The 24,623-nt window shown below is 41.1% G+C and overlaps 2 protein-coding genes across 2 annotated transcripts in view; one reads left to right on the top strand and one right to left on the bottom strand.

Annotated features, from left to right (window-relative positions):
• The window catches only part of LOC119540089 (N-acetyllactosaminide beta-1,6-N-acetylglucosaminyl-transferase-like), a 63,189-nt gene extending 49,973 nt beyond the window's left edge, over positions 1–13,216 (top strand). The window contains exon 3 of the mRNA XM_037844107.1: positions 10,862–13,216. Coding sequence (XP_037700035.1) covers positions 10,862–11,052 — 191 coding nt within the window. The 3' untranslated portion in view covers positions 11,053–13,216. The remainder of the gene's footprint in view (positions 1–10,861) is intronic.
• The window catches only part of C7H6orf52 (chromosome 7 C6orf52 homolog), a 170,463-nt gene that overhangs the window by 50,471 nt on the left and 95,369 nt on the right, over positions 1–24,623 (bottom strand). The gene's annotated exons all lie outside the window — the stretch shown is intronic.

The raw sequence follows: 24,623 nt of genomic DNA, 5'->3' as shown, positions 1-24,623 counted from the left end.
CTCTATGGTCATATTCTCTGATACTTTCTTTGTGTTTACCATGGGGCTTAAATTTAACATCTTAAATCTATAACAATCTTGTTTTTCTTTGATACCAACTTAACTTCAATGCAACACATAAACTATGTTCCTATACTCCTCCATTCCCCCACCTTTATGTAGTTCTTGTCAAAAATTACATATTTTACACTGAGTCCAAAACCACTGATTTATCATATGCTTTAAGATTTTCTGTTGTTTTGGGCCTCTTGGCATTTGCTTTACTTGATCTCTAATTTGTCAGAACTGCAGCTTGGTGGTGTACACTTTCTCTAACTAACCAGCAGATGGTGTCCATGAGTCACCTATTCCCCTCAAGTCAGTTCTCCCCAACTTTGTCTTTGTGGTTTGTGGGGATCTGATTCTTGTGGGGTTCAATTGGTGCACTAAATTTGGGTGTGTTGTTGGTGCTGTCCACACTGAATGAGGGGCGTGTGTCTGGGTGGTTAGGGAGACAGGGCAGCTTCAATAATCAAACCTCCCAGGTGTTCCTGGAGATTTAAGGCTGCTCCAAGAGTGTAAGCCTTCATTTCAGTCTTGCCACAGATTGTCTCTGCCACGGACCCACAAGTCCTTGGTATTGGCGTAGGTTCCCTGGGATTTCCGAGTCGTTCCCCCTTCCCTGCTGTGCTCTTCCAGGACCTCTGCTGAGGGAAGGCTGTGCCACTTCACAAGTGTGCGCCGGCCTCCAGGGAAGCCCTGGGATGCTGGGCTGTGCAGGGGCATTCCCAGCCCTCTTCAAAGATGGTTGAATGGGACATGTTAACTTCCCCCTTTTCGCACAGCTCCGCCCTCCCAGCTCTGGGACAGTTAGCTGTGGGTGTATTAAAGGCCACTGTCCACGGCCGATATTGTGGCTTGTGCGCGGTGCTGCAGGAGAGACTCCCCATCATACTGGGTTTCTTGGCGCGGCTATGGGCTATGGGCTGTGGGTCCAGCCCTGGGAAGGAGTGTCCCCTGCCCGCTGGGGAGATGGGTGCAAGTGGTGCATTTTTTTTCTCCTTTTGGCTCCCCTTTGCTCCCCTGGCCCCAAGACAATCAGCAGTGAGTATGGGAAGGGGTATCCTCCACGCCAGACACCGAGGCCCTAGCCCAGCCTGCTCCCACCATGCTTCATTGCGCGGCTCTCCCTGTCATATCTGCAGCTGCTCCCAGGCTTTTTTTTTTTAAAGAACTAGTCTGTCTCCAAACACCAACCCACTGTTCCCCCCCCCACTGCAGTGCAGCCGAGGGACTTTCAGCCGACTCACTCACTCATTTCAGAATGCAGACTCCTGGTTTCACCAAATGCACGGTCCCTGTAGATTTAGCAGACCTTGTCTGGCTGGTGCTATGCTGGAACTGGTGCTCTGGGTCACTTTCTGGTTTTTATTTAGTATTTTTCATGGAGGTGTATTTTTGCCCTGTCTCACCTAGCCACCATCTTAGGTTCTCCCTGTCTCTCACTTTTGAAGGACAGTTTTACCAGGTAAAGAATTTGTAGCGGGCATTTTTTTTCTTTTGGCATTTTAATAATGTCACAGTGCCATCTTGGCTCCATGGTTTCTGATGAAAATTCAGCATTTAATCTTAAGACCTCTTATATATGACAAGTCACTTCTCTCCTGCTACTTTTAGGATCTTCCCTTTGTGTTTGGTGTTTAACAGCTTAATTACAATGGATCTCAGTATGGATCTTTCACTTATACTGTTAGAGTTTCTAGGGCTTCTTGGATGTGTGTATTAAGTATTTTATCAAATTTGATAAGTTTTTACCCATTATTTCTTCAAATATTCTTTCTACCACTTTTTCTCTTTCTCCTCTACTTCTAAGGACACCCTTAATGCTTATGTTATTACCCTTCATGTTGTCCCACAGGTCCTTCCCCCTTTACACCCTGTATTAGTTAGGGTTCTCTAGGGAAACAGAACCAACTAGAGATATCTATAAATACAGGATTTATATTTGTGGGGATGCACAAGGCTGATCACCTCAGGGAATGGTACCATATCGGGACTAAGTGTGGGTCTTGCTGCTGGCAGATTGGGAACTCAGCAGTGGCTGTGGCGCAGTTTGGCCTTGGTGAGTGGAAGTCCATGCTGCTCAGCCCATGCATAACCTCCATCCCTACTACCCTGACCACTATGTTCAAGAGCCCATTGGGCAATGACAGGAGTGGCTGGGGAAAGAGGTGACTGGTATATACCAAATAGGTCATCTTATCCACTTGATTATTAAAATCTTCCTCTGCTGAAGTCACCCTCTGGTGAGCATTCACATGGGACACAAATATCTTCATGTTTTTTGTCCACTCAGAAAGATCTATCCACATACCTCTTCCCCAGACTTCCTTATCATCAATTTGCCAATCATGTTCCTTCCAAGTCCCTGACTATCCAGTCAAACCATTAGCAACAGCTCATAAATCAGTATACCAATTCACCTTTAGCCAGTTCTCCTTCTAAGCAAAATGAACAACCAGGTGCACTGCTCGAAGTTCCACCCACTGGGAGGATTTTCCCTCACCACTGTCCTTCAGGGACATCCCAGAAAGGGGCTGCAGTGTTGCAGCTATCCACTTTCGGCTGGTTCCTGCATATCGTGCAGAACCATCTGTAAACCAGGCCCGAGTCTTCTCTTCCTCAGTCAACTGACTGTAAGGAACTCCCCAAGATGCCATAGCTATGGGCTGGGAAAGAGAAGGTAAGGTGGAAGGAGTGGTGGCCATGGGCATTTGGGCCACTTCCTCATGTAACTTACTTGTACCTTCAGGACCTGCTCGAGCTCTATCTCGTATATACCATTTCCATTTTATGATGGAGTGCTGCTGTGCATGCCCAACTTTATGGCTTGGTGGGTCAGACAACACCCAGCTCATGATAGGTAACTCAGGTGTCATGGTAACTTGGTGGCCCATGGTTAAGTGTTCTGTCTCTGCTAAGGCCCAGTAGCAGGCCAACAGCTGTTTCTCAAATGGAGAATAGTTATCTGCAGAGGATGGTAAAGCTTTACTCCAAAATCCTAAGGGCCTGCGTTGTGATTCTCCTGTAGGAGCCTGCTGACGGCTTCAAACAGCCTCTCTGTTTGCCATTGAATTTTCAGCACCATTGGGTCAGCTGGATCATATGGTGCAAGTGGCAGAGCAGCTTGCACAGCAGGCTGGACCTGTCTCAGAGCCTCATCTTGTTCCACTCCACACTCAAATCTAGAAGCTTTTCTGATCACTTGGTAAATGGGCCAGAGTAGCATACCCAAATGAGGAATATGTTGTCTCCAAAATTCAAAGAGGCCAACTAGGCATTGTGCCTCTTTTTGGTCATAGAAGGGGCCAGATGCAATGACTTATCCTTCACATTAGAAGGGATATCTCCACATGCCCTATACCACTGGGCACCTAGAAATTTTACTGACATGGCAGCCCCTGTATTTTTGTTGGATTTATCTCCCATACTCTGACACGCAAATACCTTACCAACAAATTTAGAGTAGTTGCTCTTTCTTGCTCACTAGGTCCAATCAACATATCATCAATATAATGGACCAGTGTGATGTCTTGTGGGAGGGAGATATGATCAAGATCCCTGCGGACAATATTATGACATAGGGCTGGAGAATTGATATACCCTGATGTAGCACAGTGAAGGTATACTGCTGGCCTTGCCAGCTGAATGCAAATTGTTTTTGGCAGTCCTTACTAATACTATAGAGAAAAATGCATTTGCCAGGTCAATAGTTGCATACCAGGTACCAGGGGATGTGTTGATTTGCTCAAACAATAATGCCACATCTGGAACAGCAGCTGCAATTGGAGTCACACCTGGTTAAGCTTACGTTAATCCACTGTCATCCTCCAAGACCCATCTGTTTTCTGTACAGGCCAAATAGAGTTGAATGGGGATGCAGTGGAAACAACCACCCTTGCGTCCTTCAAGACCTTAAGAGTGGCATTAATCTCTGCAATCCCCCTAGGAATCCGGTATTGCATCTGGTTTCCTATTTTGCTAGGCAGAGGCAGTTCTACTGACTCTTCACTTGTCCTTTCCTACCATAATAGCCCTAACTCCACGAGTCAGGGAACCAGTGTGAGGATTCTGCCAGTTGTTGAGTATATCTATTCCAATTATGCATTTCAGGAACTGGGGAAATAACCACAGAATGGGTCCGGGGATCCACTGGACCCACTTTGAGATGAACCTGAGGTAAAACTCCATCGATCACCTGACCTCCATAAGCCCCAACTCTGACTGGTGGACCACAGTGATGTTTTGAGTCTCCTGGAATTAATGTCACTTCTGAACCAGTGTCTAATAATCCCTGAAATATATGATCATTTCCTTTTCTTCATTGCACAGTTACCCTGGTAAAAGGCCATAGGTCCCCCTGTGGAAGGCTGGGGGGAAGATTAACCATATAAATTTTTGTCACTGTAACAGGGTCCTTCCCAAGGTACCGAGGCTTCCCCTCATTCAAGGGGCTCTGGGGCTGTAAACTGTCTCATGTTTGGTAATTAAGGGGCTGTGACTCTCTGTTTTTGTAATTCAAAGTAGACTTTTGTTCACCTGACCTAGAATTCTTCAGCTTATACAGATCAAACAAGAATTTAGTAGACTGCCCATCTCTTTTACTTCTAGGTACTCCATGCTTCCTACAAGAGTATGATTAAGAGAATTAAATGGTGACAGTTTGCATATCTCCATTGCCAATTCACTCCATGAACTGTCAGATTATTTTGGCTGCTGCATTGATCCTGTTTTCCAACATGGTAGCCATGCCCATCTTGTCTTTGGCAATTAACTGTTGCCATGTGGCTTCTGCCAACTCAGGATCTGATTATCCCCATTGTGTTTAAGGATTCCAGCTCAGTGACAGCAATTCCTACAGTAATATCTGACCTACAGAGAAGGACGACTACAGAGCTCTTCAGGGATGATGGAGCTAGTCTCACAAATTTATTCCTCACAGTCCTGGTAAAAGGTGTGTCCTCTGGACATTCCAGGGGTGTGTGAGCAAGTGCTCCATGATAAATCCACTCTAACATTCCAATCTCTCTAAGACTTTGGATCCCCTCCTCTACATTATACTAGGGCAGTTCTGGCATTTCGACCACAGGGAATGTCAGCCACCTCTTTGATCCATGTTTCAGCCAACCACCCAAACAGACTGATTATGCCCTTTCTAACCCCTCAAGCTACAATACTGAATGCAGAATCTCTGTTTAGTAGGCCCGTATCAGTAAATTCAGCCTGATCCAACTTTATATTCCTTCTACCATTATCTCACACCCTTATTATCCATTCCCACACATATTCCCCTGACTTCTGTCTATATAAATTGGAAAATTCATGCAGTTCTTTTGGAGTATAGTGTACTTCCTCATGGATCACACTTTACAACCTCACTCTTCGGGGCCTGTTGGGACTTTAGTCTAGTTACAGATCTTGAAGCAAAGGCTGGTGGTGGGTCATGAAAAGCATTAGAAGTATCCCCCAAGCCATTTAACTCAGGATATTCTGTTGCAGTTTCATCTCTTGAAACAGGATTAATCTCTCCAGACAGAGGAGTGAGGGCTACTTCCTCAGGGGAGGCGATTACAGGTTTAGCAGGTGCTGAAGGCTTAATCTCTTTTGGTGGAGTTTGGATGGCAGGCTCCTTGGGGCAGACTGGAGGTCGGGAAGCTGTTTCCTCAAAGCAGGCAGGAGGTTGGGTAGCTTTCTCCTCAGGACAGACTGGAGAGATGGGGCAGGGGCTTGTTTCCTCAGGGTAGACCATTACAGGTATATCTAGCAAAGACTCAGTAGAATCCAGGGTTCCAATGTCCTCATTGTCATTATTATGAATTCATATGTCCCCATCCCTAGGTTTCAGGATCCCATTCTTTTCCAATCAATGCTTTTACTTTAACAGCAGACACCCTGTGAGGTTGAGATTTTCGTTTATGTTGTAAATCTGCTACTCACACCATGAGACTCTGGATCTGTTTTTCAGAAATCTCAAGTCTGCGGCCACAGGAAACCTTTACATCTATCATATGGTAGCTTAAGTTTCAAATTTGAAGATTTTAGCTCATCTCTTTCTAACTTTATCCAGCATATCTAAGAGCAACCAGCCAACATCATTACACCTCTTAACTCAGCAAAACTCTGTTAATTTGTCAAAAACACTGTCATTTAGAGCCTTGCTTCCTACAAGAGTATGATTAAGAGAATTAAATGGTGATAGTTTGCATATCTTCATTGCCAATTCACCCCATGAACTGTCAGTGCCATGTTGATTTTTGGAAATGGAATTATTAGTGCCTTTGAATCTGACCAAAGAAGAAAACCAATTGTAAAAGCCCATTTTAAGATTCTGTTTCTCATAACCACTCCTGGTACCAAGCTGTGAGTTAGGGTTCTCTAGGGAAACAAATCCAACAAGAGATATCTTTAAAGATAAGATTTTATAAAGGTTTCTTATGCAACTGTGGGGATGCATGAGTCCAAGTTCTGTAGGGCAGGCAGCAAACTGGCAACTGAGATGAAGGTGTTTGATGAACTCCTCAGGAAATGCTTCACTGGCTAGCCAAAGTAGTAGTGAAGGTCATCTCTCTCTCTGTCTCCCATAAAACTCTTCAACTGATTGGCTTAAATCCAGCAGATTGAATTCTTGCATTGCAGAAGACACTCCCTTTGTTGACATAATCAGTCACAAGTGCAGTCAGTTAACTGATGATTTAATAAACCAGCCTTCTGGTTTATTAACCAGCCACAAAGTCCTTGCAGTAATGGTTAGGCCAGTGCTTGCTTGACCAGACATCTGCATATCATCATCTGGCCAAGGTGGAACATGAGCTTAACCATCACACACTTTGTTCCCTTTTTCCATTCTTTTTTCTTTCTGTTCTTCACACTAGTAATTTCAGTTATCCTTTCTTCCAGTTCACAGATTCTTTTTTCTGCCTTTTCAAATCTGTTGTTGGACCCCTCTAAGTTATTTTTTAAATCTGTTATTGTCCTTTTCATTCTAGAATTTGATTTTTACTCTTTAAATTATATAATTCCTCCTTTTGTTTATGCATCATCTTCCTGATTTTCTTTAGTTCCATGTCCAGGTTTTCCTTTAGTTCACTGAAATTATTTAGGAGAATTGACTTAGGATGTTTGATTAGTTGTTCCACTGTCTTGCTTTATTTTGTTCCTTTAAATGCATCATCTTGTCCTGTTTCTTTATGTGTCTTGTGACCTTTTACTGAAGTCTGGCCATTTGAATATTTTCATGTGCTGACTCGGACAATGAGATTTCACCTCTTTGCCAGGGTTTTCTTGTAGGTTGGCTCTGTGTGGAGATTCTTGTTCAACACTTAGCCCAGTTTATATGCTGAGACTACAGATCAAAGCCTGTCATGAACAGTTAAGTTCTTTTTGGGTCTTTCGGAGCATGCATCTTGCCCTGGGCATGTGTATTAGCTTTCAAGAGTTCCCCAATGTGTGAGACTGTTTTCCCTCCAAAAGAGAAGTTTCTCTCCCCAGCCTCTCTTCCTAGAGTCCCAGGCTGTGTTCTTTGTCTGCATCATAGCCTTTCTTCTCAGGCAGCTCCCATCAGCTCATTTGCACTCCACTTCTCTGCTCCATCTTTCTGTACCACTTTTCTGCGCTCTGTAAATTCTAGGTTAGGCAATCTAGACTTGTGCCCAGAGTCAGTCTTCTATGGAGCCAATTTGGGGTGTTGTACAAAGACAGCCAATATTTTCATTTAAGTGCATCAATAATCTGACCCCTAGGATCCATACTTGATATGTGTGGGTCACCCAAACTGCTACAAGTAACTTAAAGATTGGGAGGGTCCTGGGCAAATAAACTTAACCTGTGGCTTTACTACCATTTTGAGGTTTTTTTTCTGGGTCAGTATTTGTTGAGTTGTTGTCTATTGTCAACTTGTTTTTTCAGAGTTTTGGGAAAATTGATTCTGATAGATTTTGCCCAATTTTCACTGTTTTTATGGGAGGCCCTTTGCCAGGAGCATCTTACTTACTCTGCTATCTTGTTGATTTAACCCTACCATCTGCTCTTTTCCATTTGTGTTTCCATAGACAGAACACTGCTGAAGAAGTTTATGGAACTGCCCTAAACTGATCCAGCTTCAGCTAGGTCCTCTATACTGTCCAATTATTTTCCTGGTACCCTTTCTACAGTACACCTTTTTAGCTTTTCTGCTCACCTTTAAGCTCTCAATCTTATGCTAAAATGTTGTTTCTTCACCCTTAAAAGATGGCAATTTCAACGAAGATCTTTCAGGACCTTCACTCAGAATCCCCTAATCAACTCTCTTGTCATGTCATCTCTTCCCTCCGTCATTAGTGTATTTTGGACAGATGCTCTCATTGTTCCCTCCTGCTTCAAGAGAAAGTTTTCCATCTTCACAACCAAAGCCACCATCTGTGGTCAGGGTTATATGTGGACCCCCTACCTTATTCCTTTGCTCTCTTGCATTTTCAGTCTCTTCCTCTCTGGAAGTACATACACTTCTATTCTGAAGATAAAGTTGTTTATGAAACCTCTGCCTGCTCCAGACTGAAATATTATTTCCATGTTTACTTCTCTTCTTTCCAACCAGTTATTCTACAACTCTGTCTTGTTTCCCCAGTGATTTTTCACTCTGTACTTCCTCCCCACCCATATTTAATCAATTACGAAGCCCTTGTTTGTCCTTCTGTAATAGTGACTCTAATATCCTTCCTTTCCCCCAACCATTGTCCTGGCCATTATCTTTGAACAAGCATTCCAGTTTACATTAAATTATTACTGCAGTCTCTATTATACCCTGCAAAACTGCCAACTTAACCTTGCTAAGATCACTTTCATAATTTTATTCCATTCAAAAATTTTCAAGGACTCTCTATACCTGCAGGATAAAAGGCAAACCCTTTAGTCTATTAAGTCTGTTAATCTGTAGTTTTTCTACTATGTGCCAATCAGAACCTCTGGAAAACAGTTCCAACTTCCTACCATTCTTGGGTTCTAACTCATTCCCCAACAAAACCCTCATTTCCAGAAGAAAATTCCTGTGTACAATTTTTCTGGAGGCACTTCTTTCAGCTGAAACCAACATTCATCCCCTTGATGCTCCCCAATCCTACCCATCTTCTAACTCTTCAATTCCACTCACCCTTTACCATCCTTTTATTCTGTAGCTATTAATTTAACACCTACTATTTTCCAGGACCTGCTCCAGGTGCAGGAGATGCAGAAGTGAACAAAATGATCCAAAATCCCAGCCCTTTTGGAGTTATATTCTAGTCTGGGGAGAAAGACAATAAAGAAAATATTTTTTTCCTTGTTGGCACTGTGTGTGTGTGTGTGTGTGTGTGTGTGTGTATAAATCAGTTGATAATAAGTACTAAAAAAAATGAATCAGGGAAGGGATCACTGAAAAGGTGGCCTTGGAGAAGAGACCTGAAGATGTGCTAGAAATGAACCTTGAGGATGTCCAATAGAAGAGCTGTCCAGGGGAGGAACAGCAAATGCACGTTCTCAGGTGGAGCATATACGTGGTATGTTTGGGACCAGCAACAAGGCCAGAGTGGCTGAAATCTATGAACAAAGGTTAGCATGGTACAAGGTACATCTAGCAAGGTAACAAGGGTTCCGGACATTGAGGAGTCTTGATTGCCATTGTTAAGATTCAGGCTCTTACTCCATGTGAGATGAGAAACCACTAGAAGGTTTTGAGCAGAGGTTACATGTTCTACTTACACTTAAAAATAATCACTCTGGCTCCTGTGCTGAGAATAAACTAAAAGGGCAAAGGTGGAAGTAGGGGAGGCCAGTTATTATTGCAATAATTCTGACAGGAAGATGGAGGCAGCTTGGACCAGAGTGATAGTAGAAGAGGTGATGAAAAGCAGTCAAATTCTCTTAATGTTTAGAAGGTTGCTGACAGATTGGATGTGGTATGCTACAGAATGGGGAGATGTGCCCAGGGCCCTGAAGGATAGATGGGGAAGGCTTGGAAAGGAGAAGGTTTGTGGGGAAAGGATTAAGGCATTCAGTCCTGACATAAATTAATGAGGCTTATTATATATCTAAGTGGAAATATAAAGAAGGCAGTTGGATAGATTAGGCCAGAGTTCAGGGAAGGGACCTGGGCTAGTTATATAAAGCTTTCCCTGACCAATGCCAACCAGGAAGACCTCTCCCATCTGGATCCCTCTGGAATTTCTCATCCATAACTCTCATTTGATAATACATCAGTTGCTTGGGACACCTTTTTTTTTTTGGATCCAGTTTTGGCTATTGAATAAAGTTGCTTTGAACACTCATTCCATGATTTTCATTTCTCTTGGAAAAATGCCTAGGTGAGGAATTCCTGGTATCAAAGAGAGGAATAAGCCAAACTTCTATAAAACCTGCCAAAACTTTCCCAATGTTGTACCTATTTGCAATCCCATGAAGAAGATGTGAGAGTTGTGGTGGTTCCACATCTTCACCAAGATTGGGTGTTTTCAGTCGTTATAATGTGAACCACTCTATTGGGGGTGGTGGTATCTCTCTGTGGTTTTAATATCCATATCCCTGACGACAACTGATGATATTGAGTACTCTTTGATGAGTCTTTTTTTTTTTTTTTTTTTTTTTGGACACCTCATATTATTGCCTTGTATTATTTAACTCATTTTTTTTTTCAAATACATATTTGTACCCCTTGTCTATCTAAGTCGAGTTTAACTGCCTTGTGGACTGGGACTGCATGATCATTTATTTTAGCTCCTCAGTAGTTAAGCAATAACTCTACCGTTCTATTTCAGTACCCTTGACTTTTGAAAACAAACATGTTTTGACTGTTCTCTCATTCTCTCCTTTGCAGGCCACTACGTACATGGCATTTGTATCTATGGAAACGGTGACTTAAAGTGGCTGATTAATTCACCAAGCCTGTTTGCTAATAAGTTTGAGCTTAACACGTACCCCCTTACTGTGGAGTGCCTAGAATTGAGACTTCGAGAAAGAACCTTAAATCAGAGTGAAATTGCAATACAACCTAGCTGGTATTTTTGATCTTCTGGAACTCGTGACTGAAGGGAAATCCCAGCCAGGAAGAAGAGCCATTTATTTGTAAGAGACTTTTGTCTTTGTCATGTTAAAGGATTCAAGACCATGGTAATGGTTTTAGGACCTGGCTACATAATTATACTTTTAAATTTCCACTGCATACTGTGAAATATGCTAACAGGATGGTTGTTTAGAGCAATCATGGTCCTTTGGCCACTCTGGTGGTTCCCGAATGCTCCTCTCCACATTACACTATTGTGATCATAGGATAAATTTAACTGTCATCAGATCTTTGCACTAGATATTCATCATATGAAACGGAAAATTTTAGAGGATATTATTTAGGAAAATGTGGATTGGTTTCTTTGAAGGAGGAATCTTCCCTCTATAGCCATGCATAAATAGACATCACCTTTTGCTTAACCACACATAGGCATAGAAACAGCTTTCTGGATACTCACCGCTTTCCTTTAAAACTTGAGCTACTAGAATTGGGAATAGACTTGTTCCTGAGTTTCAACACTAGCATTTTGAGTTTACCAAGTCTAAAGTTCTATATATAATATAAAGTTATTAACAAGATACAGGATGTGCTTTAAAGCACGAGTCAGCCGCCTGCTGCTTCAGTGAAAGGACCTGCCTGGGCAAGAGGACATTTCTGTTATATTCTAGAATTTGCTCTGATCCAGCCGCCTGTGTCATTTCCCACTGAGAACACTAAAGAGTTCTTGCAAGAAGGAAGATACTCCTTGGAGAGAGGTGCCCTTGCGTGGGAATGTGGGCTTTGGCCCACCATCAGCAGGGATCTAGTCTCAAGTCTCTACACCCCAGAAGGAATCACTTTTCCTCTTCTGGAACCTCCCCACCATCACACAGAAAATACCTTACTTATAACACAGAGCCCAAATTCTATCCTCAAGGCTTTTAGTTATTCTGTAGTGTCTGAGTAACTCCACGATGCTGGTGGGAGTGCCTAGACTTCTAAGAGTTTTTGGTTGTGGCTGAGCATCTCTAGCACTTATCCCTTCTTCATTCATGCATTCAGCACATACTCATTAAATATTTCTTGAGTGTCTACGATGCCCCAGACGTGCTGAGCCAAGGATGAGAAGTAAGTCTGAAGCTTTGTCATTCCAAAAATCTTAGTAATAATACTGACATTGGAAAGCTGTTCCAGAGAATCTTACAGAGTGCTTGTATTTTAAGACATTCATAGGCAGGCTGGCAGATAGAGACGTCAGCCCAAGGAGAAAGTAATTACAAATGGAGCTTTAAATCAGAGATTACTCAAAGGAAAGGGAAGGAGAGAGGAAAACGTACTGTATTCTAGGCATTCTGCTAAGCCCTCTGGATGTCTCATTCCACTGAAACCTCTCAACAATCTTGTGAGGTACTCACTGTTACCCTGTTTTGCAGATGAAGTAACTGAGGCTTAGAGGGGCTATTAAGCTCTAGGAAACCAAATTCATGGAGAAATGGAATTCTCCTACTGGTTTTCCCAGTTTGTTTCCTGAGGTAGAATATTGAAATAAAGCCAAACCTGGTATACCAGAGAAGGGTAAGTTTTGAGAGTGGTCTCAGTGTTAAGAAACAGTCTCATCACCTCAGAAAAATATGAAGTCTACTTTAGTATTCTTCCAACCATCAAGTTCCTAAATATTATTTAGGCTAACAAAAAATAATTATCACAACTAATGAGACATCTAATTAACGTAATTATGTTGTTTTTCTATAATTTTACCTGTTGAATGTTACTCATATTGAATGTTACTCATACTTAAAGGGAATAACTTTGAAGTAAAGATTTTTTTAGCCTGCTACTGAAAAAGGGGTAAAGGGTTAAGGGGTAGGGAACGCACAGGGGTTAATAGTGCAATCTAAAAATAGCCTCTTTTCAACATACTTAATCGACACCACCAGAGAAGAAGCAATGTTTTACACTGGATCTTATGTAGAAAGAGAAATCTTTCTGGAATAGAAGCTGTTTACATGTAAGTTGTTGGTTCTCTCTCCTATGTCTTAAATACCTATAACTTGGGGAGAGTGCAGCGTTTGGGCCAGTGGATTTCTGCTGGCCTGTGGGCATGCCCTGAAAACTACTGCATCTGTCTTTGTTGTCAATGTCCCTGTTTTGTTTTCTTGGAAATAAATTAATATATTGTTTTCCACCTCTAAGGGTACTGTGTATTTTTATTTGTTGGCTGGTTAAAATCTGTTAAAGGGCATGTTTGATGGGAATTTTCCTAGCATTAAAAAAAAATACAAATACTATATACATGCACATACACACCTGTCTCAGCACCTCCCCCACTGAAAAATAATTAAATATTCTCTGTGGGGTTTGGGGAACATGATTTGGAATGATTTGGAAGGATGCAGAAGATGATATAATGAAAGGCCAATTTCATTCAATTGGGTACGACTATTTTAAAATTTCAGGCAGGAATAAGTTATCCTTCTATATTTACCTGCTTTCAAAAAGGCTATAGGAATCTATGTTCATCAGTGCCTGAGAACACATTTTTCACATATACCAATGGTAGATGTATAAATACTTAATTTTTGCCTATCAGCAGGGGGAGGAGACTATCCTATAGCTTTAATTAGCATTTTCCTGATTACTAATGATTTTGACCATCGTTACATATTTTGGGAACAGTTTGATTTTCTTTGCTCTTATCCTTTGACATTTTTTCTATTAAGCCTCTTTTCTTATGGATTTGTAGGAGTGCTGTGTATATACTACAGGTTTTAAATCCTTGTCTTATGCTGCAAAGATTTTCTTTCAGTTTACCATTTCATGTTTTTAAATTATCTTTTTATTTTAAAACAATCTCAAATTTACAGAAAACCCCCAAGTAAAATACAGAGACCTTATTTTTATTGATCCATTTTCCATTTGAGAGTAATTAGCCTACACAATGCCCCAAGACCCATGCATACTTGAACATGTATTTCCTACAAAGATATCCTCCTATGTAACTACAATAAACCATCAAAATCAAAATTAACATTGATTGATAGATTACTACCATCTAATCTGCAGACCCCATTCAAGGTTCCCTTTTTGTCCCAATAATCTTCTATATAGCCAAAAGATCCAGTTCAGAATTATGCATTAAATTTAGTTGTCGAGTTTATTCAATCTCCTACTGTCTAGAAAATTTTCTCAGTTATTCCTGGACTTTCTTGACCTTTGAACCCTAAAGAATAAAAGCCATTACTTGGTACTTCAAGAGGACAGTTTCTTTGTAGAATGCTCCCCCATTTGGGCTTGCCTGCTGTTTCTTCATGATTCAGTTCAAGTTATTCATTTTGGACACTCGGGAAGTGTTACTCATTTTGGACAGGATTACTCCAGAAGTGACACTATGTTCTTTTCATTGCATCCTACCAGGAGGCACACGAGTTTTGATTTGCCCAGTGAGTAGTGCTAACTTTGATCACTTGATTTAGGTGATGTCCTCCAAGCTTCTTCACTGTTTAGTCTTCAAAGTTACGTTTTTATTTAATAAATATTTTCTAGGGAGGTATTTTAGTACTATAAAGATTTCATTCCTCATCCAACTTTCATTTATTCTTTTATTCTCATGGTTTCCTCTTCTTGATTAGGTTTTCATTACTATCATTATATAATATGGTGATGCTCAAATTGTCTCAGATGCGGTCAGTGAGTGCCCCCTTCAAGCTGCCTTCTGTGTCCTTTTGACATGTCTTCATCATTCTTTGAACTTCCTTACTTCTTGCACAAGATATTCCAGGCTCATCATGTTCTATTTCTACTCTAGTCCTGTAATTAGCCTTTTCTCCTAAGAACTGTGGTCCCTTTTGATGGAGCATGATATTCAGAAATCAAGATTTGGGACCTAACTGTATTCACTGCTATTGGGTAGGGTTGTTCCCAGGTCTAATTAGAGGACAAAGCTAGGGAATATATAGGTGTGTGTGCATACATGCATGTATGTTTAGATATGTATTATACACACAATACATGTATACACATTTACATCTATATTTATTCCTATAGCTATATGTATATCAAAAGCCATGAATTCACACTAATACCTCCAACTCCAACCAATTCTGCAGGGTCCATTCAAGTTTCCTGCCTTTCCATATTTGCAGCTCCCTTCTCCAACAGTAAAAATCAAGGCTCCCAATATCGTTAATAAACTTACTTACTTGACAAGTCTCCCATACATAATCCATCTTCTACCATCGGTACCACCTCACTTTCCATGGATGCCCTCCTTATCACATTTGGGCTCTGAATCTCTGTGCCCCCACTCCCCAATGGGTCTCCTCCTCTTCCCGCTTGGGCCAGCCCATCACGGAGAAGCTCTTCTCACCCCATGTGGCCTCAACACCCTGTGCTTTGCCTCACTGTGATGCGGCTGTCCTCTTAACCCAACTTGGGCTCCAGCATCCCTGCTGGATTGCCCCATCAATCCTGTCCTCCAGCCATCCAGTCTCTGACCCCTTGTGCTTGGCCCTCCCTCCATGGGCAGAAATGCCTCAACCCTGCTCAGCTCTGGTGTCCTACTTCAGACCTATTCCAACATGGATTCCTGTTTCACCAACAAAGACACCTAACACCCTGCACCAGGCAGCACTCAGTGGACACCTCCTCAGCCTGCTTGCCCTCTGACACTCTGCCAGACCACCTCTCCACAAGGGAGCTTTCCGCACTCCCCTGAGGCTCTGGTGCCCAGACTAAGTCAACCTTCCACAAGGATGCCCTCCTCTCCCCTCATGGGTTCTAACACCCCGCCCATGCTGCTCCCCAATGTGGATGCCCTCCTCCCTGCAGTCAGGCTCCAACAATCTTCAAAGTATCTTTCCCAGTGTTAACATTTAAAGTCAAATCTTCCAGATTTTATTGAGAAACGCATTCTAGAGACAATGATGTGCTGCATCACTGATATCTCCCACCTGAAACGGAATACCTCTTCCCCTGGTGTAGGAGTGCCACCAGCAGACAAACTGCAGCTGTGAGACCTCTTGGGAACTGCCATCAGCTAGAGAGAGCCACTTTGTGCATAGTTATAACCCCCTCCTGGAGTCATCCTGCATCCAGTGACTGGTCAATGACAATACAGAAGGTCCAGCTTCCAACTCGGGACAATTGTAAGGGGCTATTGCAGCATCAGAGGTCTCTGTGCATTCAGCTGAGCCCTTTGGTGACTGCACTGCAGTGTGACTTCTCCCTTTGCCTGATCCCATTCTCTCCCTTTCCTCCCTCCTAGGTGTTGTTCCTGGGAGCATTCTGCAATAACCTTCCTGCATAATAATATCTGTCTTAAAGTCTACCTTCTGCGAACCCAGTCTACAACAGTTGGTACCAGGAGTGGAAAGAGAAAACATATGCTATAGTGGGGCATTGGAGCCAGATCAATGAGGCAATGAGGTGGCCTTTTACTTGTTAGAACCTTCACCACTGGTGAACCAGGATGGGATACTGCTGGAAGGAAATGCACTGTCCTGTGCACTCAAGAAATAAGAATGAAACAGTAATTATGAGGACAGTGGTTATGGCTATTGCTGGGGAAAACTGTTGCTCTGGAGAAAGATAATGAAAGGTGGGGGATCAATCATCAATTAAAAACTAAATGTGAGGAGGGAAGATTGACCAAGATGCAGGCATAAGATACTCCAGAGAACTATCACCCTACAGAATCTCTGAACAACTAACAAAGACTAGCAGAGCCATCTTCCTCAAAACTCCAGAAAATGTTTGAAGGATTGCAGTAACTGGGCAAGTGCCAAAGAAAACATAGCTTTAAAAGTGGTAAGAGCAACTCATGACCCCCTTGCTGGCTCCTCCCCCTTGCCACCCCAGTGCAGCACAGAACCAGCCTGTGTTCCCCTTGTGGGCCCAGGGCCTTGTATCAAGCAGGAGAAGTGTAACCCAATGCACTTCCCAGGAGTCCTGTATGTCTGTGCCAACCAATCAGCTGAAAGACTGATCTAGGGAATTGGGTGTAGGCTCACCCACCCAGAACTTGTCTTGCAGGCAAAAGCAGCTTGTGGACAGCTAAAGCAGTATAAGAAACAATTAAGTCAAAGCAACCTAGGGCAAAGGAGTACCTGCTTTATGTCATACTCTAGGGCACCCAGAAGGAAGAAAAAATCTATTTCATAAGGCATAAAGGGGCATTCAAATACCTGTAAAGGGGGGAATTCCTAAGGCCATGAGCAAGCACAAACTGAGGACACAGGCTCTGAAAAGACAGGGAAAACCATGCACTTTGCATTCACCTTGGGCTTATCTACTGGGTAGGAAAGCTAAACTCTGGAGGAGATCCATAGACACTGTGGAGCCAATTTGCAAGGACTGCAAAAGGTGTTTTTGCCTTAGTTTGTTTTTGTTAACTGCTGACACTCAAGAAAAATCTCTGTCATATCACTAATGAGATAGAAACTTAAGGAACTGATGATTCAGGGACTAAATCCCAATATTAACAGTTTAAAATATTAAAGTGTACAATATGCATCAAAAAATTACAAGACAAAGAAACAGGAAATGAGGGCCCATCCAAAGCACAGGATAAAAATTAGAAAATATCAATGAAAAAGACCAGACTTTGGACATAACAAAGACTTTTAAAAATGAGCCTTAATATGCTCAAGGAGGTAAAGGAAAACACAGAGAAAGAACAAAATGATATCAGTAAAACAATGAATTAACAATACGAGATTCTCAGTAAAGAGACAGACATTTTAAAAGTGAGCCAAACAGAACTACTGGAGTTGAAGACCATAATAACTAAAATGAAAAATGCCCAGGAAGGTCTAACAGCAGATTGGAACTGGCAGAAGAAAGAATCAGTGAACTAAAAAACAAAACAATTGAAATTAGGCTGAAGAGTAAGAAGAAAAAAGAATGGAAAAAGAGAACAGAGCCTAAGAAACCTACGGGAAACCATTAAGTGTACCAATATACGCGTTATGGAAGCCCTAGAAGGAGAAGAGAGAATGGGGCAGAATGAATATTCAAAGAAATAATGGCAAAAAATCTCCCCAAATTTAATGAAAGAAATGAATATGAACATTCACTTAAAATGCTGAAAGGAAACAACTGCTAATCACAAATTTTCTGTCTGGTGAGACTTTCTTTCCAAAATGAGGGTGAGAGTAAGATGTTCCTAGATAAACAAAAGCTGAGGGAGTTTGTCACAACCAGACTGGTCCTACAAGGCAATACTAAAGGGAATTCTTCAGAATGAAAGGAAAGAACACTAGACAGTGGTTTCAACTGGCATAAAGAAATGAAGTCCCCTGGTAAAGGTAAATTATAAATGTCAGTATTATTGTATGGCATTTTTTGGTATGTAACTCCACTTTCTAATCCTTACAGATTCTAAAATGCAAATGCATAAAAAGGAATAATTGGTCTATGGTTTTGGACATAAAATGTATATAAATGTAATTACAAGTACAACAAAAAGGTAGGAAGATGGAGGGGTATTGGAAAGAGTGTGGGTGGATGCTATTGAAGTTAAGTTGGTATCAAAATAAATGTGATTGTTAATAGATTTAGGATGTTAAATTTTAGCCTCATGGTAACCAAAAGAAAATATATGAAAAATATGTACAGAAAGAAAAATGAGAAGATACTCAAAATTATACAATGCAATAAATAAATAAATATGAAACTGCATTAATGGAAGAATTGAGGGACAAAAAGGGCATAAGATTTACAAAGACCCTGTAGCAAAGTGGCAGAAGAAAGTACTGCATTATCATTGGTTACTTTAAATGTAAATGGATTAACTCTCCAGTCATAAGGCAAAGATAAGAAGAATGGATAACAAAGCATGACCCAACTATATGCTGTTTACAAGAGACTTGTCTTAAGTCAAATGACACAAGCAGGCTGAAAGTGAAAAGATAAAAAAAAAATGTACCATGCAAATAGTAAACAATTTAGAGCTGGGGAAGCCGTACTAATATCAGGTAAAACACACATATTCAAAAAATGTTACAAGGAAAGAAGAAGGTCACTATGGATAAAAGAGTTCAATGCAATAAGACATAAAAATTATAAGTATATATGCACCTAATGGCAGAGCCCCAAAATTTGTGAAGCAAAATATTGACAAATTTGAAGGGAGAAGTAAACAGTTCTACATTAATGGTAGGAGATTTCAACACACCACTTTCATTAATGGATAGAATGTCTAGACAGAATATTAATAAAAAAATAGAAGGCTTGAACAATACCCTAAGCCAACTAGACCTAACAGAAATTTATAGAACACTTCACCCAACAACAGCAGAATGCACATTCTTCTTTAGTGCACCTGGATCAACCTCCAGGGTAGACCATAGGTTAGGTCACAAAACAAGCCTCAATAAATTCAAAAATATTAGAAATAATATATTTTCTCAGACCACAGCAGAATGAAGCTAGAAACCAATAACAGAGGGACAACTGGAAATTTCACAAATATGTGGAAATTAATGCGTTTTTAAGCAACCAATGTCTCAATTAGGAAGTATGTGAAATTAGGAAATATGTGAAATATGGAAATTAGGAAATATGTGAAATATGGAAATTAGGAAATATGTGAAGGAAAATGAAAACAAAAACACAACATACCAAAACTTTTGGGATACAGCAAAGGCTACTGCCTAAAATGACTTAAGAAGAAATAGAAGAGCTCAGCAAAACAATAATGAGTAAAGAGATTGAACCAGTAATCAAAATCTCCCAACAAAGAAAAGCCCAGGACTGGATGGATTCACTGATTAATTTTACCAAACATTCCAAGCAGAATTAACACCAACACTGTTCAAAGTCTTCAAAAAATTTTGAAGAGGAGTGAACATTCCCTAACATTCTATAAAGCCAAAATCACCCTAATACCAAAGCTAATATAAAGCTACCACAAAAAAAGAAAATTACAAACCAATATCCCTTATGAATACAGATATAAAATTCCTCAACAAAATACTAGCCAACTTAATCCAAAAGCACATTAAAAGAATTTTACACCATGATCACATGGGATTTATTTCAGGTATGCAAGAGTGGTTCAGCATAAGAAAATCAATTAAAGTAAACACCACATTAACAGAATGAAGGACAAAAGTCATATGATCATCTCAATTGACAGAAAAAAGGCATATGACAAAATCCAGCACCTCTTCTTGATAAAAATACAGAGCATGAGGAATGGAAAGAAACTTACTCAAAATGATAAAGGGCAGAACTAACATCATACTCATCGGTGAAAGACTGAAAGCTTTCCCCTTAAGATCAGGAATAGGACAAGGATGCCTACTGTCACCACATTACTCATTCAACAAAGTGCTGGAAGTTCTTGCCAGAGTAATTAAGCAAGAAAAAGAAATAAAAGGTGTTCCAGTTTGCTAATGCTGCCATTAAGCAAAATACCAGAAATGGATTGGCTTTTATAAAGGGGGGTTATTTGGTTACAAAGTTACAGTCTGAAGGCCATAGTGTCCAAGGTAAGGCATCAACAATTGGATACCGTCACTGAAGGATGGCCATTCGCATCCAGAAAACCTCTGTTAGCTCAGAAGGCACATGGTTGGGGTCTGCTTGCTCCCAGGTGGCATTTCAAAATAGTGTTCTCCAAAATGTTGCTCTTGGGGCATTTTGTCTTCATAGCTGCAGCTGCTCTTCAAAATGTCGCTCTTAGTTGCTCTCCAAAATGTCACTCTTATCTGCTCTCTGTTCCCTCTGTCAGCTCATTTATATGGCCCCAGTGATTTAATGCAGACCCACCCCGAATGGGCTGGGTAACACCTCCATGGAAATTATCCAATTAAATTCTTGCCTACAGTTGATTGAGTCATGTCTCCATGAAAACACTCAAAGAATTACAATCCAATCAACACAAATACATCTGTCCCCACAAGATTGCATCAAAGAACATGGTGTTTTGGGGGACATAATACATCCAAACTGGCACAAAAGACATCCAAATTGGAAAGGATGAAGTATAACATTCCCTGTTTGCAGATGACATGATCCTATATATAGAAAATTCTGAAAATCCACAATAAAGCTCTTAGAGATAATAAATGAATTAAGCAAAGTGCCTGGGTACAAGATCAACACACAAAAATCAGAAGTGTTTCTATACACATGTAATAAACAATATGAAGAGGAAATTAAGAAAAAAAATTCCAATTATAATAGCAACTAAAGGAAACAAATATTTAGGAATAAATTTAACCAAAGATTTAAAAGACTTGTACATGGAGAACAACAAAACATTGCCATAAGAAATCAAAGAAAACCTAAATAAATGGAAGGACAGTCCATGTTCAGGAGTTGGAAGACTAAATATCATTAAGATGTCAATCCTGGTGAGCAGGCCAAGATGTTGGGGTGGTGAGGTGGAGGTTTTAGTTACTCCTCCAGGGCTAGAAAGCCAGGAACTACATGGATCAGACACCAGAGAGCAATTTGACTTTGGGCAGACTTCATACAACACTCCTGAATGTGTAGAACAGCTGATATGAGCAAAATCTGTAAGTTCTCACAGCCAGGGGACCCGTGCCCCTCCCTGCCAGGCTCAGTCCTGTGGGAGGAGGGGCCGTCAGTGCTGGGAACAAGGAGGGAGAACTGCAGTTGCAGCTCTTATTGAAATCTCAGATGGCTGATCCAAACTCCAAACATAAATAGACTGAGACCAGACACCGGAGAATCCAGGAGCAGTCAGCCCGGCAGAGAGGAGACAGGGCTAGCAAAAACAGCAAGGAAAACCCAAAAATAAAAACAGAGACTTTTTGGAGTTCTGGTGAACATAGAATGGGGAAGGGCAGGGCTCAGGCAGAGTCAGGCTCATATGCAAATCCAGAAGGTGAGTTTCCTTGTCTGAAGAGCTGGTTTGTCTGCTTTCCTGATTGTTCTTAATCACCTTAATCTCCTTGTCTCTCAGCATTTCAATAGCCCATTATATCTGCAAGGAGGGCCCTTCTTTTTTTTTTTTCTCTTTTTCTCTTTTCCTAAAACAATTACTCTAAGAAGCCCACTACAGAAAGCCTCAAAGACTTGCAATTTGGGCCCAGGCAAGAGCAGAGGTAAGAGAGCTCTGAGACACAGGCAGTAAGTCCAGTGGCTGAGAAAATTCACTAAACACCACAACTTCCCAAGAAAAGGGGGGCGTCCCCTTATAGCCATCTTCCTGGTGGGCAGGGAATGCTCCTGCCCAGCCCCAGAGCCACAGCCCGGTGCTGCCCCAAACAACCCAGTGTGATGGGAAGTGTTTCCAATAACACACGCACACACCACAATATTGGGCATGGACAATAGCCTTTCCCACACCCTCAGCTAATTGTCCCAGAGCTGGGAAGGCAGAGCTATGTGAAAAGGGGGAAATTAACACACCCCATTCAGCCATTCTTTCAGCAGACTGGGAACACCCCTACACAGCCCTGCAGCCCAGAACGTCCCTTGGGGGATGGTGCTCACCTGTGACATAGCACAGTCATTCCTCAGCAGAGGACCTAGGCATGCACGGCTTAGAAGAGGGACCTGCTCGCAAGTCCCAGGGACCATATGCCAATACCAAGGACTTGTGGGTCAGTGGCAGAGTCAAACTGTGGCAAGATTGAAATGAAGGATTAGAATATTGCAACAGCTTTAAATCTCCAGGAACACCTGGGAGATTTCATTATTAAAGCCCCCCCCCCCAACCACTCAGATACATACCCCATATGCAGGTCAGGCAACACCAACTATACACCCAAGCTTGGTGCACCAATTGGACCCCACAAGACTCACACCCCGACTCACCACAAAGACCAAGTTTGGGAGAACTGGCTTGGGGGGAATAGGTGGCTCCTGGATGCCACCTGCTGGTTAGTTAGAGAAAGTGTACTCCATGAAGCTGTAGTTCTGATAAATTAGAGATAAGTGTTTGAATCGGTCTACATAGCCTAAAAGAACCCTATCAAGTTAAGCTAATGCCAAGAGGCCAAAAACAACAGAAAATTTTAAAGCATATGAAAAAAAAAAAACAGACGATATGGATAACTCAAACCCAAACATCAAAATTAAAAGATCAGAAGAGACACAGTACTTGGAGCAATTAATCAAAGAACTAAAGATGAACAATGAGAGCATGGCACAGGATATAAAGGACATGAAGAAGAGCATGACACAAGATATAAACGACATGAAGAAGACCCTAGAAGACCATAAAGAAGAAATTGCAAGAGTAAAGAAAAAACAGATGATCTTATGGAAATAAAAGAAACTGTTGACCAAATTAAAAAGAGTCTGGATACTCATAGTACAAGACTAGAGGAAGCTGAAGAGTGAATCAGTGACCTGGAGGACAACAGAATGGAAAATGAAAGAGCAAAAGAAAGAATGGGGAAAAAAATAAAAAAAATCAAAATGGACCTCAGGGATATGATAGATAAAATAAAACATCCAAATATAAGATTCATTTGGTGTTCCAGAAGGGGAAGAGAAGGGTAAAGGTTTAGGAAGAGTATTCAAAGAAATTGTTGGGAAAAAATTCCCAATTCTTCTAAACACCATAAATACACAAATCATAAATGCCCAGCAAACTCCAAATAGAATAAATCCAAATAAACCCACTCTGAGACATATTCTGATCACACTGTCAAATACAGAAGAGAAGGAGCAAGTTCTGAAAGCAGCAAGAGAAAAGCAATTCATCACTTACAAAGGAAACAGCATAAGACTAAGTAGTGACTACTCAGTGGCCACCATGGAGGCAAAAAGGCAGTGGCATGACATATTTGAAATTCAAGAGAGAAAAATTTCCAACCAAGAATACTTTATCCAGCAAAACTCTCCTTCAAATTTGAAGGAGAGCTTAAATTTTTCACAGACAAACAAATGCTGAGAGAATTTGCTAACAAGACACCTGCCCTATTTGAGATACTAAAGGGACTCCTACCTACAGAGAAACAAAGAAAGGAGAGAGAAATATGGAGAAAGGTTCAGTGCTAAAGAGACACAGTATGGGTATGTTAAAGGACATTAAGAGAGAGAGGTAAAAAATACACCTGACAAGCATAAACCAAAGGATAGAATGGCTGATTCAAGAAATGCCTTCACAGTAATAACATTGAATGTAAATGGATTAAACTCCCTAATTAAAAGATATAGACTGGCAGAATGGATCAAAAAAAATGAACCATGAATATGTTCCATACGAGAGACTCATCTTAGACACAGGGACACAAAGAAATTGAAAGTGAAAGGATGGAAAAAAAATATTCCATGCAAGCTACAGCCAAAAGAAAGCAAGAGTAGCAATATTAATCTCAGAAAAAATAGACGTTAAATGTAAGGATGTTATGAGAGACAGAGAAGGCTACTACATACTAATAAAAGGGGCAATTCAAGAAGAAGAAATAACAATCATAAATGTTTATGCACCCAATCAAGGTGCCCCAAAATACATGACACAAACACTGGCAAAACTAAAGGAAGCAATTGATGTTTCCACACTAATTGTGGGAGACTTCAACACATCACTCTCTCTTTTGATAGATCAACCAACCAGACAGAAGACCAATAAGGAAATTGAAAACCTAAACAATCTGATAAATGAACTGGA

Source organism: Choloepus didactylus, chromosome 7 (assembly GCF_015220235.1).
Source record: "Choloepus didactylus isolate mChoDid1 chromosome 7, mChoDid1.pri, whole genome shotgun sequence".
Taxonomy (NCBI): Eukaryota; Metazoa; Chordata; class Mammalia; order Pilosa; family Megalonychidae; genus Choloepus; species Choloepus didactylus.
This window is presented reverse-complemented; position numbering and strand designations above follow the sequence as displayed.